General features: G+C 43.3%; 1 protein-coding gene across 1 annotated transcript in view; it reads left to right on the top strand.

Moving 5' to 3' along the window:
* The first annotated feature begins 226 nt into the window (after positions 1-226).
* The window catches only part of ptpn11b (protein tyrosine phosphatase non-receptor type 11b), a 104,378-nt gene continuing 85,145 nt past the window's right edge, over positions 227-19,459 (top strand). The window contains exon 1 of the mRNA XM_055659583.1: positions 227-382. Coding sequence (XP_055515558.1) covers positions 369-382 — 14 coding nt within the window. The 5' untranslated portion in view covers positions 227-368. The remainder of the gene's footprint in view (positions 383-19,459) is intronic.

The raw sequence follows: 19,459 nt of genomic DNA, 5'->3' as shown, positions 1-19,459 counted from the left end.
GGCGGCGGTGGGTGTACGGCTTGCCGGCTGGCATCCCATTGGTTGCTATGCGAGCGGCGCGGATTGTGATTGGCCGAGGGACGGGTGGAGGCGGTTCGGAGTGCTGCGCGCACCGGCCGGCGGGGCGATGGGCGGTTGGAGTGTGGGGGGAAGGGGGAGCTGATGGGGGCGGGGCGAGGGGCGCTGGGGGGAGGGGAGGGGCGGGACCTGGGAGGGGTTGGGGGAGGAGCGCGAGGCGGCGGGAGGACGGTTTGTTGTCACCGGGCGGCGCGCGGGCGGGCGTCGTGCTCGGTCTCTCTGGCCGCTCGCATCACCGTCCTATAGAGTGACTCACACCCCCCCAGCCGTCCGACCGAGCGCCAGCAGCCATGACATCCCGGAGGTAAGGCAGCCCCCTCCCTCCGCGGTACCTCCCGGTAAAGGTCTCGACCCGAAACGTCCCCCATTCCTTCTCTCCAGAGATGCTGCCTGTCCCACTGAGTTACTCCAGCATTTTGTGTCTATCCTCGTCATAAAACGCAAGATACACGAAACTATCTATCCAAACTATTTCTTTGTGTCTATCTCCGGTTGGTGCCCGGTACCTGCTTCCAGCAGCACCACTTTGAGCCCTCGGTGCCACCTCCACCTCAATCACTCACCCACCCGCCCCTTACCCTGAACTCTGGCTGACCCAGGATTTCACTGTACCTCGGTACATGTGACGAATAAAGTACCATGCCACCCCCTCCCTCCCCTTGCGACCTCAACCACTGCAGGTTACCCTGTCTCTCTCTGCACCCCCATTTCCAGTAGCTGGGGATTGGGGAGTTTCACCAGTCTGAAGAAGGGTCTCGACCTGAAACATCACAGAGATGCTGCCTGTCCCGCGGAGTTACTCCAGCTTTTTGTGTCTATCTCCACCTGAATAGGACAGGTTTAGAGAGGGGTGTGGCAGGTGGGACAAGTGTAGATGGGGGTGTTGGCCAGTGTGGGCAAGTTGGGCTGAAGGGCCTATTTACACCCAAGATAGACACACAATGCTGGAGCAACTCGATGGGACAACAGCATCTTTGTAGAGGAATGAATTAAGTTTTGGCTCGAGACCCTTATTCAGACTGAGAGTCAGGGGAGAGATGGAGATAAGGAAGTGTAAGGTGTGAGAACGAGACATCAAAGGGGATGAAGGGCAAGGAAAATGCAGAATAGCTCATTGTTAGCTCGGAGAAGATGCCAACGAAACATACTGCGCCTGTTTCTAAGCTGTATTATTCTTATGGGGCGGTCGGTGCATTGCTCCCGGGAGACGAGGGGCAACAACGCTCCTGTTACCTTCCCCCCCCACTTCACCTGCTTTCATTGGCAAGGCGGTTACTTTGGTAGGAGTACAAGATTGCAAAGTAGAGACCTCGGGTCACTGGTTTGTTCCCCAGCTCCCATTGTTAACAATGGGAGTGAATATGTTTCCTGCTGCTTGTGGGTGCCAAGTGAAATTGCCGCTGGAAATCGCATCTTGCTATCCCCGGCTAATTTGCAGAAGTGCTCAGCAGGCAATAAAATGACTCTTTGCACTGAGGTTGCACCAGTGAACAATTGCTTTTCACTTAAGATAGACCACAAAATGCTGGAGTAACTCAGTGGGCCAGACAGCAGCTATGGAGTACTTTGTGGGCAATGTATGGCTAAATGAATTCCCCAGGACATGGCAAATGGACTATAGCGTGGAGAATATGAGTTAACCACTTATCGTTCCTTGAAAAAAGGAAAGGTCTTTTTTTTATGGACGTGTTTGAAGCTTCAGAGGGACAAATGTTGTGCATAAATCTCTAAGGTATTGTATAAAGACACAAGGAGCTGCAGATGCTGGAGACTCAAACAAAACACAAAGTGTTGGAGGATGAGTCAGGCAGCATCGGTGGAGGGAATGGACAGGTGAAGCTTTGAACGGACACCCATGCTCAGATTCTGACGGTCACAGAATTTGAAGAAGGACCCTGACCCAAATCATATGTCCATTCCCTCCACTGTCAGGTGCTGCCTGACCCACTGATTTCTTACAACACATTGTGTTTTGCTCAAATGGTCTATATACCTTGGTTGCAAGAGGATAGACACAGAATGTTGGAATAACTCTGGGATAGGCTGCATCTCTGGAGAGAAGGAATGGATGATGAATGGAGACCCTTCTTCAGACAGATTTGACAAGTAGAGACCTGGTGAGCAGTGTCTGTTACAATATGTACAGATCTGCTGTCCCTATCAAAGAAAAGATGTATTTGTAACAGAGGGTGTACTGCAAAGGTTTGCAACATTGGTTACTGGATGGTGAATAAGGACAAATAAATGAGCTACTAGGCATGTGATTAAAACATTTTTTCTTTTGACTTAATGAGAATGAGTAAAATATTGATTGTTAAAGAGGGTTTCCCCAAGATGTGGTATCCAGAGTTGGAGTCGCACTCAAAAATCAAGGGTCGGTCTTTCAATAAAAGAGGATATTTCTTTTCTCAGAAAATAGTAAATCTGTGCACTCACTGCTCAAAGTTGCGGAGGTTCGGTTCAGTATATCAAAGAAAGAGATTGATTGTTGGATGTCAAAGGAAATGAGGGATGTGGGGTTAGGACAGGAAAGTGGTAATGACGTAAAAGATTAGCCATGGTCTTGTTAAATGGCAGAGGAGGCAAGAAGTCTGACCTACTTTGCTTGAATTTCTGTGTTTTACGTTCTAATCTAATTATTTTCTACCATGCTCAAAATTCTCAAAACAAGCTTTGTACTGCAAACTTCTGTATTAGACCACATTTATGTGCACGCTAGTGTAGAGTTAGGAGCATGTTCGTCAGATGTTTTGGATAAAATAACTCGGACTTTATTATGCAGTGATCTAGCTGTAATTTACCATGCAGTATTTTGAGTTTTGAAGGTCCTATGTTTGCATGGAGCGTTCTGCTGCTATCCCTAGCATTTAATCCATAAATATATGAACCATGTACATTTTTCTGATGGTTTAATGGAGAACAACCTATTTCCAGAGGGGAGTAATGTAAGAATTAACGATACCTTTCACATTCATTCCTATTTACTGTTTCCAGATTTATTAATTCCATGTCAGTGGCTGAATACTGTTATTTAGTGGAAATAAAAATATAAATAACCCTGAGATTTTTGTTAGGTTTTGTTATTTATTTAGGTTTGCTATCTTAATATTTCTAAATCATTTTATTAACGAAATATAATAACAGCAAAACACTTCTAAACTGTTCCAAACTGTATTGAAATCCTGGTATACTCATTAGGAATGACTTTATCTTTTTCTTTCTACACAATCCTTGTTTCTGGCAATTGACAGACAGTTAAAGTTATTAGGCCTGCTATGTTTGGAATGTGATTCAGATGTTTTAATGATGATTGAAATGTATGAATAAATTGTTGAATTTACCAAGGCATAATAAACTCTGAAATAAATCTTTTGTTCTCTTTTGCCTTTACTGCATCATTTTCTTGTTGAGAAGTTGCTGCAATTCTAGCCATCTGGTCAGTAACAGTAGCAGTTATTTAAAACACTTGCATTTAACAAGCTAACATCTTTAGTTTTAAACATTCTTCAACAGAATACAAGATTTGTATAATTCTGAATAATTACAGTGAGATCTGTTTAAATACGAGTTATGGCAGATCAGTAAGTATCCCAGGTAGGATTTATTCATCCAAGCCGTGTCTGACCTGATTGCATTGAAGAAAGAAGCTCATCTTATTGCAGACAGCCATCTTATCTTGACACAGTATATAGGATCTCTTTATTCAGTCGTTATTCCACACTAGATATTTATATCTTCTCTCCTTTCTAACATGTTGAAAGCAAAAACAATGAAACATAATTTTAGGGGATTAAAATAATGAAGATGGCTTTACTCGAGGGCATGAAATGTAGCAGTCCAGGTCACCAGGTACGTTGCAGCAACAGTGAAGAAGCTAAGTTGTCCACTACCAATTAAAAAAAAAAATGCAGATACAGGACATCTGAAAGAAAAACCAAAAAAATCTGAGAAAAACTCAGCAGATAAAGCAACATGTGTGGAAACCGAGACCGTTAACATTCCAATTTATGAGACCCTTTTGTCAGAACTACTGCATAGTGTGTTTTAAACAACCTCAAGTACTTGAAAAGCAGCTCTTCCCTTTATGATGAAATTTGCAAACACTAAGTTTCCATGCAGGAAAGTCTTTTTAGGTCATTGCCTGTGCACCTGTTCGTTAAGCTCGTCTGCTTTCAATTTTAAAGCCTTCATGACCTCAAGACATTGAAATTGATCATTATTGAATGTATAGTCATTATTGCAATGTAGGAAACGTTACAGCCATCTTTCACGAACAGCAATGTAATAAAACAATATGGAGACACAATGAACTGCAGGTGCTGGAATCTTGAGCAGAACACACAGTGCGGGGAGAATTTAGCAACTGTGGAGGGAATGGACAGATGTTTTACGTCGGGATCCTGTTGTAAACTACTAGGGGAAGAGGAGAAAGCTGGAAAAGAAAGGTGAGGGTGTGGCCACCTATCCATGCTAACTTCCCAGGCTTTGTCCAGACCCCACCCCTTGTTTGATCTTTCTCTCCCCCCCCCCCCCCCCCCCCCCCCCCCCCGCCCCTACAATCAGCGTAAAGAAGCATCCCGACCTGAAACAGCATCTGTACACTCCCACACAGATGCTCCCTGCCCTGTCTTGATCCTTCAATACTTTGTGATAAAGCAATGTTGACTAGGAACCATAGGGCAAACACTCCTTCCCTTCTTCAAACTCGTGCTTAAGGACCTATTGCATCCTCGTGTGAATACAGACAGTCTTGGTTTAATGTAGAAATGGGTTTAAGGCCTTCCAAATGTAAATAGCATGTTCATCAGGGTATCCGCATTTACATTCCCAATGACTGAAGAGTCAACATCTTGAAGGACCTTGTAAGCTTCCTAAACATCTCCAGACATTATGGATTGGACGTGCTTTGGTTAATATTCTGTATTTCAGCTGGAATATATACAAAGTGATACTATTCCATAAACTTTGATGTATTATTTGATTACAACTACAGTGTTCTATAATTATCCAGTCTGCATCCATGGTATTGTGCAGTCATTCTTGTAGCTTTCATTATTTTAAAGTTCTGAAGGAAAGAAAAGATTGTTGATTGGTGACAATTGGAACTAGAGCCTCAGCTTTGATATGGTGAAGTGCATACCCCTAATGCTGTTTCTAATTGTAATATTTTGGTAGAATGCTGGTTTATATTCTAGGTGAAAATGATTGGGTCTATGGGGGCTATAAAAGCATGGGGTGCCAAGGCAAAGCCCAATGAATGGGGGAAACTGCTCGGCTAACACCATTAAGATGTGGAGGAAGGAACTGCAGATGCTGGTTTGAAGATGGACACAAAGCTGGAGTAACTCAGCAGGTCAGACTGCATCTCTGGAGAAAAGGACTAGGTGACGTTTCAGGTCAAGACCTTTCTTCAGACAATTAAGATATGTAGCAAAACTATGCTCAGATAACGCAATTAAGATTCCTGCAATTTTTCCAACATAGAGGTAGCATTTGGAAATGAAAGGGAGGCACATCTCAGAAGATCTGGTAATGTCATCTCTTTGCATTGCCACATGGGAATTGTAAGGCCACATATACATTTTCTGTTAATCTTGTTGGTCTAGTAATGCCATACACCATATGGATTCTACTAAATTATAAAATTGCCTTGACCACCTTCTGGGAATAAGCAATTTCATTTTGTATTGTGAAACAAACAGCTAAATGAGTTAGTTGTACTACAACCGAACAATTTGTTTTTGTGAACTTGCTTCACATTGCTAAGATGGTACTTATGGACATTGAGATAGTAGCAGAAAAATTGCAATATCATTGTGTCATTATTGGGGTTCTGGTCTCTCTAGTCATTATCATTTGAGTCACAGGTCACAAATGACTACTACATTTTTTTTGACATCGAGGATAGTGAGTAGATGCTTTCCCATCATCCTGCAGCACTTCTTGTGAGGGAACTGTGCCCAATTTAGGTATTATGCAGCCGTTTGTAAACTGATGCATCTTAACATAGGCAACTCATTCTCCTCCCCAGCTAATCTCTGCTGTGGGGTTCCACAAGGTTCCATCCTTGGCCCCATTCTCTTCTCCCTGTATTTGCTCCCCATAGGCCAAGTAATTGAAAGGCACGTCATTTCCTTCCATTGCTACGCAGACGATACCCAATTCTATCTCCCCCTGAAGCCCAAAAAACAACAATCAATAACCTTACCCACTGCCTCGAGGATATAAAGTGTTGGATGGCCCAGAACTTCCTCCAACTAAACGAGAGTAAGTCTGAGGTCATCCTTCTCGGCCCCTCGGACTCAATCAAAATGATAGCAGGCAGCCTTGGAAGCCTTACCCCACTACTCAAACCTCACGTAAAAAACTTTGGCGTGATATTTGACTCTGCACTGAAATTTGACAAACAAATCAATGCTGTGGTAAAAGCTAGCTTCTTTCAGCTTCGGATGATAGCTAAAATGAAACAATTCCTCCAGTTTGATGACCTGGAAAAGATCATCCACACATCCACATCCTCCCGCCTAGATTACTGCAACTCCCTTTACACTGGCATCAGCCAATCTTCCCTGTCCCGCCTGCAACTGGTCCAAAACGCCGCAGCGAGACTCCTGACCTCTCTCCACTGGCTCCCTGTGCGGTTCCGTATAAACTTCAAGATACTCCTCCATGTCTACAAAGCCCTCAATGGGCTTGCCCCCACCTACATAAAAATTCTTCACCCACCACTCCACCTCCAGGCCCCTCAGATCGGCCGACTTGGGGTTGCTGAATATCCCACGGTCTTGGCATAAGTTCAGGGGCGACCGCGCCTTTGTGGTTGCAACCCCTAGGCTGTGGAACAGCATCCCCTTTCCCATCAGAACTGCCCCCTCCATCGACTCTTTTAAGTCAAGACTAAAGGCTTATCTATACTCCCAAGCCTTTCCTGACGCCCTCTGAGTGAGGGCTACATGTATATATGTATGTAGTCTGTTTTGTTGTGCTATTCTTATAACAAATGTAAAGCGCTTTGGCCAACGAGAGTTGCTTTTTAAATGTGCTGTATAAATAAATGTGACTTGACTTGAGTGGCACTTTTCACTGAGGTCCTGTCTAGTTCATCAGCTTAGTTTTAATTGAGTTGTCTAGAATGACCAGGAGCAACAGTGAACCAGCTTGTCTGCACTGTTCTCTGAAGAGTCTTTTCTTGGTGATTAAAATGAAATAAGCCTCACCGACTGCCTCATAAAGAACAAGGTCCCCTAATGCATGTCTTGACCAAGAGAATTCCTTGCCTGTGGCCACAAAGTATGGGTGTTCAGGAATTGATATACTTTGTTTCAACATGAGCTCTGAGTTCAAGTGTGGAGTAGAGAGCAGTTATGATGTCCCGTATGATGGAAATAGGAAATATGAGACGCATGTCGGTTACCACTCCAATGTTCTGAAGCTAGTAAATTCCCAATGTCAATGCTCTTTATTTGTATCTGTAGATCAGTGTCATCATGGTTGAAGGGATGCTTGTAGAGGGTCTCTACAACTACGCAATGATAGCCGCAATGCATTGATTGTCAGTGTAAGCATATGAGTACTAGACAAAGTTTGGAGGGTAGGTCATCCAAACCACTACCCTATTTCCCCCTTCTCTGTATTTGTCCATTGAGAAGGAGACTTTGTAGTTGGCCATGTCCTCCTGTGCTTGTCCTGTTCGAAACCCAATGAGATTATCATCAAAATTCCCCTGTAATATGTGGTGTTTATGGCATGAATTTGACCAATAAGCCTCTACCACCGTTATTTTGGTGCAGAGCCATTGCCTATTAGCTAGGAGTGACCTCTTGCTTATCTGAAAGGAGAAAGGTACGTGTAGAGTTATGGTGATGAGGAGTAGGGTTGGAGGCACATGCCTGCTTTCACTTCATCTTGTATTTAGAAGAGAATGTGATAGTGAGGTCTTTCCACTGTAACTGGCTTTGTGTTCTGTGATAGTCCAATAATGGTCAGTCCACTTCTTCACTCTTGGTGAGCATTTGGAGCTCTGCTATTGGACTATTTGGACTGTTTCCGTTGTTGGTTTTGGTTTTGCCCTACCCTGTTCTAAAAGAGAGAAGGAAGTATATCAGTAAGTGTGGTGAAATGAATTTGGTTGATATACCTTCAATATTGATTAGATAGTTGTGTGCGCAAGATGTGAGATGTCGCAATGAGACGGAGTAATGGTAAGTGTGGAGCTTTGTTGAGCCATATGGATATTGGCTCCGCATTCACAAGTGAAATTGTTGACAAATCAATAACTGTGTATTGGGTGGAGTAGTTTTGTGAATGGAGGACTGTGTTAAAGATAGGGTTAGAAGTAGTATTCACTAATGTTGATTACACATTTGAAGCTATGGAACACCTTTCTTTCATTGATACATGTCTGTAAGCTTGATTCTTCACATTGACATGGATTGCATTTTCCTTATTGCTAACATGTGCCTGTATATCACTGTAGTTATTTCCTCATAGTGAGTCTCTCTTCTTTTCAAATTTCAACTACCTAGGCTTCTCAGGCTCCACTAGAAAATGGTGGGTCCTGCTCTTGCTTGTGATAGGCAATTTCCTCCAGCAAGTTCCAAAACTTTTGTCATGATTTTATCTCCTGGTTGCATCCTTTAAAGAGGTGGAATTTTGATTCAATCAATGTTTTCCAATTTTGGCTGGCTCGAGCCATTCAGGAAAATAGATTCCATGGTGCTGCTGAACAAGATAAGCAACAGCATTGTTAGTGTTGGCTCATTACTGAAACCTAGTAATAGGGTTCAGCACATATTTTGTACATCTTGCAGTGCTGAAATGATCTTAGGATATACATCAATTGTCATTTCTTCAACAATATCTAATATAGACTCAAGAAAAGTAGAATATTTTGGAAATTTACCTTATTTCTTGTTAAGAAATAAAGGTTTTATTAACATATGTGACAATTTATTTCCATAATTTCCTGAATGTGGTAAAATGATTTCTGTAATATGATCCTGTGTGTTTTTATGTCATTGTTATGTAATGGAATTTGTGAATTTATTTTACGCTGTGGCATGTGTCAAACAGGACTGGATTCCACTTTTGGTCTCCTTGGTCAATGGTCACTGAATACCATGCAGGATCTATAGACTGTCATGGGTCGGACAGGTATCCAGGACCGAGTAAAGTTGTTGGTTGATTTGATCATTTCGAGCTCTTTCTACTATTTATATTTGGCCTCCACATTCTACTGGCTATAAGGTTTGGTGTTTGAAGCCATTCTGGAAGATTCTCCATTTGTTTTGGCAGTTTTAAGTTTATTCTTATTATGGTCATGTACTGAGGTACGGTGAGAAGCTTTGTTTTGCATGCTATCCAAACAGATCAGATATACCTTGCATAAATACAATCAGTTCAAATTCGAGTACAATCGATTGAGCAAAGGGAAAGATACAGAGTGCAGATGTCCTCAATGCGGTAGAAGTGAAGCGGACAGTGCCCTAGCTTATGGAAGGTCCGTTCAGAAGCCTGATAATGGAAAGGAAGAAGCTGTTCCCTCATCCGGCAGCATGCACCCCCAAGTGTCTGTACCTTATGTTTGACAGGAGAGCTAGAGATTCCCATAAGTCACAGTAAAGAGATAACTAGGACATTCTTGAAGCATTTCTTTCTGCCCTCCTGGAAATTGTTTGCTGTGGGTCTGTACAGTGGAGCAACTGGTAGAGCTGCTGTGTCGCAGCACCAGAGACCTGGGTTTGATCCTGACCATGGGTGCTGTCTGTGTGGAGTTTGCACATTCTCACTATGGGTTTCCTCCAGGTGCCCCGGTTTCCTCCCACATCCCGAAGACATGTGCGGGTCTATAGGTTAATTGTCCTCTGTGTGAATGGATGCAAAAATTGCTTTATGAACTCGGTGGCCCAAAAGGCCTGTTTCCATGCTGTGTCTTTCAATCAATCAATATCATGGGAATGAGTAGGAAGCACTAACTCAGCGTACTGCCCTTACGGTTGTTAGGCACTGATTAATCTTACACCAAAGGATTTCTCCTTTGATTTTAGACAAGTTTTTCAACTGAAGGCTTCAATGCTTTGAAGAAAGGCAAATGTACTTAAAATTAGTGCGACTTGCACAACAGCAAAGTTAATAGCAGAGATTATCAACCAACACTGCCATCCATAGATGCTGCCGCACCTGCTGAGTTTCTCCAGCATTTTTGTCTACCTACCATGCAGATTTGCAAGGATTGTGGGATTATAAATTGTTCTGATGTGGTAGTCCAGCCTCCCTTTGTGAACACGCATTATAATTGCTTGGGTCATTCTTTGAACATCTAGTTGCTTTAAAAACTGATTTGATGGCAGGTTTCCAGGGACCTTAGTATTTTATCCACAGGTGTTTTGTGATGGGTGCCATATTTCACTGTCCTTCCACAAAGTTACCCTTTCCATCAATTTTTCCCATGATTGATCACCCTCTACTGTTAAGCATGTAAGTGTTGGTACAGCCAGAGCCATGGAGACACTAAGTGCTTGGTGCAGTCATGAAGATGAGAGGGTTTGCAATACAATATTTAGCAGAAAGGATCTTACACTGTCTTCTGTCAGCTAGATAATCAGTCCAATATGATGAATCTGTGTAGAAAACCTCCAGCAACAGTAGTGGGAGGAGGGAGATGAAGCATGTCAGCAAACAGTGATAAAGGAAGGTCCATTCTGAGTGTAGCTGGAGTTTCACCTCATAGCCTGGAGTTTCATGTGAGAGCCTGGTCCATGAGCTCAGCATCCAGACAAAAAGACAATAAATGGAGAATTGAAGCTTCACCTTGACATCACTTGGTTTTTGCATTGTCTTGTACAAAGAATCATGGCTACATTCCAGTATTTGGCCAGGAACATCTACATTAAGGGCCTAATACGTCATCATTTGTTTTTCATTTTCGAGGACGTATATACAACATGAATACTTGGGCATAATTGTGTTTTTGGGCAATATGGCCTTTGGATGCAACATCAACCAGGTTCAAACTTTTCCGTCCATCCCCACTAAAGGAATTTTGCCAGTGCAGTGTTGATGGCAAACTTCCAGCTTGGCAAGGAATCTCTGAATCAAGAAAGAGGCACATGCTAATTATGTACGTATTGAGGGCAATTTAGGAAACGGACGGATTCTGTATAGCTATCTGCATGAATGTTGCTTTCAAGGATGAAAAAAATCCAATACTTGACTAAAATGAATTTTCTCTCAATAAACCGAATTAAATAAGAGCACTTGTATTATGTACAGCAGTATAGTTGACTATCCAAGTGCTACTCATAAGAGTAATATGGCAACAAACTTATTAGTGATGTTGTCAATCATCTGTCATGACAATGCAGTCCACAACTAATTATTCCATGCCTGCATTGTTTAGGTTTACTATACATAAATATGATCAAGTCAAACATAAGTACAATAGATATAGCAAACGGGAAATACAGGGTGCAGAATATAGTTTTCACCATTGTAGTGCCATAGACAAACATCGGGTACTCTTTTTCGCGAGTAGGTTAAGGCTTTTGAGTGAGATTCAATGAAAATCTTGCAATTTTGAAGTACAAGTAATTTGTTATTTGAGTACATGCAGTAATACCAGAGGCACAGAGTCAAGCCATAAGGAGCTGAATTAGGCCATTTGAACCTTCAAATCTACTCAGCCATTCAATCATCGCTGATCTCTATTTGCCCTCTCAACCCCATACTCCTGCCATCTCCCCATAATCTTTGACGCCCTTACCAATCAAGAGTCTATCAATCTCTGCTTTCAAAATAACCAGTGTCAGCCTCCTCTGCTGTCTGGCAATGAATACCAGGGATCACCATTCTCAGGATAAAGAAATTCCGCCTCATCTCCATTCTAGAGGTATGTCCTTTTATTCTGAGTGTGCCCTCTGGTTCTAGACTCTCCCACAACTGGAAACATCTCCACGTCCACAAATGTACCTGGAATGTGCTGCCAGGAGTGGTGGTTGAAGCACATACAATAGTGGTGTTTTAGATAGGCGCATGTGGATGCAAGGAATGGAGGGGTATGGATCCCGTGCAGGCTGAGGAGATCAGTTTAATTTGGGATCACGGTTGGCATGGTCAATGTGGGCCTGTTCCTGTGCTGTGCTGTTTTATGATCCAGTGGAGGAGTCTTCATTCGATAATGTAAACTAAAGCTTGCCTTTGATCTAACCAATTAACTGGCTGTGAGGAAAATGTAGGCTACCTGTGGTTGTCACGTACAAGTTGCCATCTTAAGGGTGTACGGCAGATGTTTGCAGAGCAATTTGCTTTCAGGATATCAATGGTTCTCACCCAGGAGGATTGGATATTGAAGATGATAAATGGTAAAAGGAATGCACATATTCGTGAAATAGGTGCGTTGGCAAAGAAGAACACAGTGCAATGAGGGGAGGTGAGATCTAATGCAAAAGATTAGCTACTTGTGAACCCTAATGTACAACAAATTCAGACACTACAGTTTGCCAATTCCTGACACTCAAACCTATGATGATCAGCTCGTGTTCTTCCACAATGGTGTGACAAGAGTGCCTCTCCTATCAATTGAACACGTCATGATCTGTTGACACTTATCCAGCTAGACTGAGGGACATGTGGTTTCAAAAGTGTGAAAAGATATGGGTGTCTTGCCACAAAATTTAGCTGTATCAGACTGGAACAGAAAACCACATAGTGCAACGATTGTGAGCACATGTCTTTGCATGTACATCATTGCCTGTTCCTCCTTACTTAATGCTTCTTCCCATTCTGGGCTATGCAAACCATGGTGCCCTGATTTAAGATTTAGCATCAATAGGCTTTCAAATAAAACATTTTTTTAACTTGGTGCTGTAATTTTTCTATGCAAAGGACAGCCACAATTACAATTATGCCTTGACAGTTCTTTTGAATTTCTTCTTTCTGTGCCTCAACAAGCAGGTACCCAGCAGAGGAATAGCAGATCTTAATTGAAGTAGAAGGAATGGAAAGGTTTTAATAAGAAAACAGGCTTGTAATGGATTGTGTAACAACAAATTAACTTTTTTTTCCTCTCGTTCATCATATTCTTTATACTATTTGCAGTGTTTTCTGTGGGAAGCCAGTTGAAACATATTTGGAGAGTCAGCAAGCCATGCCTTCCTTATAGGCCATTCTCACGGGGCGACTTGACGCAAGATGTAACCAGAGTGAAGTGGTCGTGGTCTAGCATGATATCACACGATATAACGGGGGGTAGATAAAGAGTTCCCACGGTACTCAGCGTTTCTGTTATTTGTGCGAGTGACTTGTCCGTCTCCCGAGCTTTCCCGTTAAATCTTGAATGAACATTGTGAACTGTGAAGTGTCACGTGGCACAAATGATGTCACTTTTTTTTTCACACACTATAAATATCCTCCCTTGATTGAATTGGCTCATTTGGAGACATGCCTGTACTAATGCCGTGACTTTACTGCAGGAAGATGCCACATTACTTAGACGATGTTAGTTGCGCCCAAGTTTAAATTTCCAACGTGTTTTTCAGAAGCACCACAGATCCCCACCTTTATAAATTTCTATCTGGCAGTGTTTTCTGTCTCAGGAATTTCAGCCCTTTGTCTATATTTGATGACAGTAACAAGTACCACAGATCCCCACCTTTATAAATTTCTATCTGGCAGTGTTTTCTGTCTCAGGAATTTCAGCCCTTTGTCTATATTTGATGACAGTAACTACAGACAAAGGGCTGAAATTCCTGAGACAGAAAACACTGCCAGATAGAAATTTATAAAGGTGGGGATCTGTGGTACTTGTAAAGAGTCAGCGCAGAATCCTTGATAATCAAAAACTGTCTGAATCAGCTAGTTAGACACAAAATGCTGGAGTAACTCAGCGGGCCAAGCAGCATCTCTGGAGAAAAGGAATAGATTCCATTTTTGGTCGGGACCCTTCTTCGGGATGATTGTAGGGGGGAACTGGAAACAAGAAAAGACCGGGACAAATCGGGGCCAACAACAGATGACCTCAGCAGGGTATTTTGAAGAGGGGTCCCAACCTGAAATGTCGCCTAACCCTTTCCTCCAGAGATGCTGCCTGACCCACTGAGTCACTTTATGTCTATATTTGGTTTCCTGATAGGCCAATTGTTGGCTAGGGATAGTGTGATCCCAAGAGGGGACCATCGTTGCAAACCTTGCCCTGGTTAATCGACATTTACTGCATGGGGAAGGGGGGGGGGGGGGGGGTAGGCGGGGGAGAGAGAGAGGGTGTGTAAGTTACCTAAAATCAAATAATTCAATGTTCATAGTGAACACAGACACAAAATGTTGGAGTAACTCAATGGGTCAGGCAACATATCTGGAGAAAATGAACAGGTGGCGTTTGTGTCTATCTTTGGTAAAAACCAGCATCCGCAATTCCTTCCTGCACAATGGATCTCAGTGTCAGTCTCTGACTCCCGTTGGCAGGCCATTCGGCCCACAGCCCGCCCAGCGCTGACTAACCATGTCACAGGGAGATGGTGTGAAGGCGGAGCTAGACAGAGCTTGATTAATGTTACGGTTGGGGAATGGGCCACAATATGGCCAGGGAAACGCTGTTATTCGTGACGCCCCCTCCGCCCTTTCCCAGCTGTTCTCAATCGCGCCCCTGGCCACACAAAAATGTATACTTTAAGAAGGAATACACGGAACATTTAAACTCAGAACGCTTCTAACAGAGTGAGCCATGTGAGCACTTTGATCATTCTCCCTGTATTTGCATTTGACAAACTAGTCGGAAAAAAATGTTTAAAAGTGTTCATACCTTTTGCTATGCCTAATTGGCCCTGACCTCTGCGAAAATAGTCTGATATTCGTAGGTGAAATGTCACCAACAATAATTGATTCTATTATTAATTGACTAATAATTGACTCTATTAGCGGAAAGATGCAATTCTGATCTAATATTATCAATGCCTCTGTCTTTGGAAGCAACACCAGCAATTTATTAAATCTGACTACATGCGGCACAGTGGTAGAGTTGCTGCCTCACAGCCCCAGAGACCAGGGTTCGATCCTGACCATGGGGGAGAGAGAGAGAGAGTGTAAGTTACCTAAGTCAGATCTGGGAAGAAAAACATAAAAAGCTGGAGTAAGTCAGCGGGTCAGGCAGCATCTCTGGAGAAAAAGAATAGGTGGCGATTCGAATCAGAACCCTTCTTCAGACATCCTAATCGGAATTGAGTCTGAAGATGTGTCTCATCCCGAAACATCACCTATTTTTCTCCAGAGATGCTGCTTGACTCGCTGAGTTACTCCAGCTTTTTGTGTCTGTCTTCGGTTTAAACCAGCATGTACAGTTCACTCCTTACACGGATCTCTGGAGAACATTGATTGGTAGCGTTCCAGACCCTGCTTCGGAAAGGCATCGATCGCTAGTCGGCGAGGACTCCGAGCTGTATCTCTCAAAGAAGTACATGTGAAAAATTTCTCACGGACCATAAAAATGCGGTACCTTTCAGTAAAGTCCCTTTTAAAGATTATAGTTATTTTCTTAACATAACTCATGAATAAGTTGATGTCCATATGCGGATGCAAATCTTTATTTTTTAAATTCCATCCCACAGAAGACAATTTTTACTCGCCTTCTGTCCCCTCTGTCCAGCTTCCGGGTTCACCGTTCGCAGGAGTTCCCATGGCAAACGCAAGAGTTATTACGGATATCGCACTGGCCAGCTTGCTTGAATTTTCTCCCGAGTCACCAAGTTACACGAGTACCTGCCGTTAGCGCCACGGTGGTCCACGAATGCCGTACGGTTATCGCACGAGGTTCCCACGATGTTCAACTCTGGTTAACTCTTGCATCAAATTGCCCCGTGAGAATGGCCTATTAGGTTATTTATTACACCCTGATGTAGCATGACTCGACAAAATCCTGTCATGTGATACCACGTGCAATGCTGAACTGCATTTAGACGTAGGCAAATGTCAAGTAAGACAAGGAAAGTAAAAATGTAAATACCAGGCAGTGCATTCTTTCCAAATACTTTCTTAATTTAGATTTTTGATCAAGTGAACATCATTTATTGACAGGATTCTTCTTAATTGAGGCGTGGATTTATTTCTAGCGCTATCTGATCAATTTGCTTTATAGACCTGTGACTAATGAAGCTCAAAATGGTTACACAAGTTCACTCTGAAGATATTTTGACAAATTTGTCTCAACACGTACAATTTAATGCCTGTGCATAAATTTACTTCTAATTCGATGGTCAGTGATTCTTTATTGTCACGTGTTGAGGTACAGTGAATTTTTTTTTTTTTTTTGCATACAACATATGTATTGCTATACATAAGCACAATTCTAGAATAAGTACAAATTGTATAGAAATAATCCACTGAGATAACGTACAAGAGTCGCCAGATTTTTGCGCCATTTTGAAAGTCCAAGTTGTTTTAACTATAGGAAGGAACTGCAGATGCTGTTTAAATTGAAGATAGACACAAAATGCTGGAGTAACTCAGCGGGTCAGACAGCATCTCTGGAGAAAAGAAATAGGTGACTTTCGAGTTGAGACTATTCTTCAGACTGAGTGTTAAGGGTAAGGGAAACAAGGGAATTTGAGAGATATAGAACAAATAAAAGAAAGATATGCAAAAAAGTAATGATGATGAAGGAAATAGGTCTTTGATTGTTAGCTGTGGTCTAGGACAAATATGGACAATGGGACTCAAGAAGACTACTTTGAACACGGTACTTGGGCAGGGGAGGGATGGAAAGAGGGGGATGTAAGAGTTACTTGAAGTTAGAGAAATCAATATTCATACCACTGGGTTGTAAGCTGCCCAAGCCAAATACGAGATGCTGTTCCTCCAATTTGCGTTTGGCCTCACTCTGACAATGAAGGCCTAGGATAAAAAGGTTTGTGTGGGAATGGGAAGGGGAATTAAAGCGTTTGGCAACCCGGAGATTAGGTAGGTCCAGGCGGACTGAGCGAATGTGTTAAGCGAAACAATCGCCCAGTCTACGCTGGGTCTCGCCAATGTATAAGAGTCCACACCTCGAACAACGGATACAGTAGATGAGATTGGAGGAGGTGCAAATGAAAGGATTGTCGGGGGCCCTGGGCAGAGTCAAGGGAGGAGGTACAAGGGCAGGTGTTGAATCTCCTGCGATTGCAGGGGAAAGTACCTGGGGAGTGGGTGGTTTGGGTGGGAAGGGATTTTAACCTGGGGGTTGTAGAGGGAACCGTCTCTGCGGAAGGCTGAAAGGAGTGAAGATGGGACGATGTGACTGGTGGTAGGGTCCCTTTGGAGGTGGCGAAAATGTTGGAGGATTATGTGTTGTATGCAACGGTTGATGGGGTGAAAGGTTAGGACTAGGGGACTCTGTCTCTGTTGCGACTAGGGGGAGCAAGGGCAGACCTTTGGGGTACCGAGGAGACACAAGTGAGGGCCTCATCTATGATGGAAGAGGGGAACTCCCGTTTCCTAAAGAATTAGGACATCTCGGATGTCCTGGTACGGAACATCTCATCTTGGGCGTAGATGCTGCATAGACGGAGGAATTGGGAGTAGGTGATAGAATCTTTGCAGGAAGCAGGGTGGGAAGAAGTGTAGTCTAGATAGTTGTGGGAGTCAGTAGGTTTATAGGATGTCAGTCGATAGTTTATCTGCTATGATGGAGACACTGAGATCAAGAAAGGGGAGGGAGGTGTCAGAGATGGTCCAAGTGAATTTGAGTGCAGGATGGAAATTGGTGGTGAAGTTAATACTCTTGCTTTAAGTATAGCTGGCCATAAAGGCCCATTGACTTGGCGGCATTGCAGGGTCAGTTTGGTAAAGTGAATTTGCAGGAGTCTGCCTCTGCTGCTCCACTGCTCCGTGCTGCTGCATGCCGCGTCCGGTCTGCTAGCTCGGTCTCTTGGTGTGGCGCCTGATCCAGTTGAGCCCAGGCTGCTGCAGGGCCTCCAGCCATCGCTTCGGACTGGATTCTTGTAACGGCCAGGGAACGGTCGTCCATCTCTGTGCCCCGGGGCCGCCTCCGACAGTCGAGCTTGAGGACGTGGAAGAAAGACCCGAGTTCCTCTTTCCGGCCCTTTGTTCTTTGTGTCCACTGCCACCACCATCTCTCTCCAGCCTCCTCTCTGGTTTTCCGGTCTTAGGGGGCAAGCAGGGGGGAGGCAGGCTTAGCCTTGAATACTTGAAACTCAGATTGGAGTGCTTGCTTTGGGAGTCTGTTTTCAGGCAAAGAGGGGATGTGGCTGATGCATTGAAAGTGGTTGTGCATGATCATGGCCTTGATACTGGGTTAGGAGAGGACAATGGCATTAGTTCACTTACCTTGTCAGTTTATTTGGAGGAATTTGCAAGGACTCTAATTGTGGTACCTTTCCAGTGCTTTGAGGTATCTGCTGAAAGTCCATAATTCCAAAACATATAAGATGCAGCATTTGTGTAACCATCTTGAACCATTAACCATGTAGTTTCATTCTAGTATGCAGCATACACACTCACATGGTCATTGTGCTTTTCATAAATGCTATGTTGTCACCTGCATAACGGTAGAAAAGATCATTAACGTGCTGTGTCAGTGGTCCCACATTCGCGCTACTGCGGATGATTATTGCTATACTCGGCTCTTGTCAGCAGACAGCTGGAAACGGCTGTAACGGAGAAGGAGGAAGGGAGAAAGCAACTAGGAGGAGCCACTTCCTGGCTGGTTTTATCTGTAATAAAGGCTTTGGGCTACTTACAATAAACAGAATCCCACTTCCTCTTTCAATGACAGTCCCCATCTTTCTTTTCCTCTGTTCCTGACCAATGCAGCTTCCACTTCAATACAATACCAAAATAAAAGCCAGTACAAAACCTTTTCTCCAAATTAAATATCCTGCCTGGCCTCATGCAGGCAGAGGACTTCATTACTTCTTCATTTCAAAGGGAAAGGGTTTCTTAAATGTGTGAGCGTAGAGACCGAAGGGTGTAAAATGAGGGTAGAAGAAATAGGTAGCAAGGTGAAAAGTAAAAGTGGCAGGCAGACAAAACCAGGGCAAAAATCAAAAAGGGCCACTTTTCAACATAATTGTGTAAGGGGTAAGAGTGTTGTAAAAACAAGCCTGAAGGCTTTGTGTCTCAATGCAAGGAGCATTCGTAATAAGGTGGATGAGTTGAATGTGCAGATAGCTATTAATGACTATGATATAGTTGGGATCACGGAGACATGGCTCCAGGGTGACCAAGGCTGGGAGCTGAACATCCAGGGATATTCAATATTCAGGAGGGATAGACAGAAAGGAAAAGGAGGTGGGGTAGCGTTACTGATTAGAGAGGGGATTAATGCAATGGAAAGGAAGGACATTAGTTTGGAGGATGTGGAATCGGTATGGGTAGAGCTGCACAACACTAAGGG

Source organism: Leucoraja erinacea, chromosome 30 (genome assembly GCF_028641065.1).
Source record: "Leucoraja erinacea ecotype New England chromosome 30, Leri_hhj_1, whole genome shotgun sequence".
Taxonomy (NCBI): domain Eukaryota; kingdom Metazoa; phylum Chordata; class Chondrichthyes; order Rajiformes; family Rajidae; genus Leucoraja; species Leucoraja erinaceus.
This window is presented reverse-complemented; position numbering and strand designations above follow the sequence as displayed.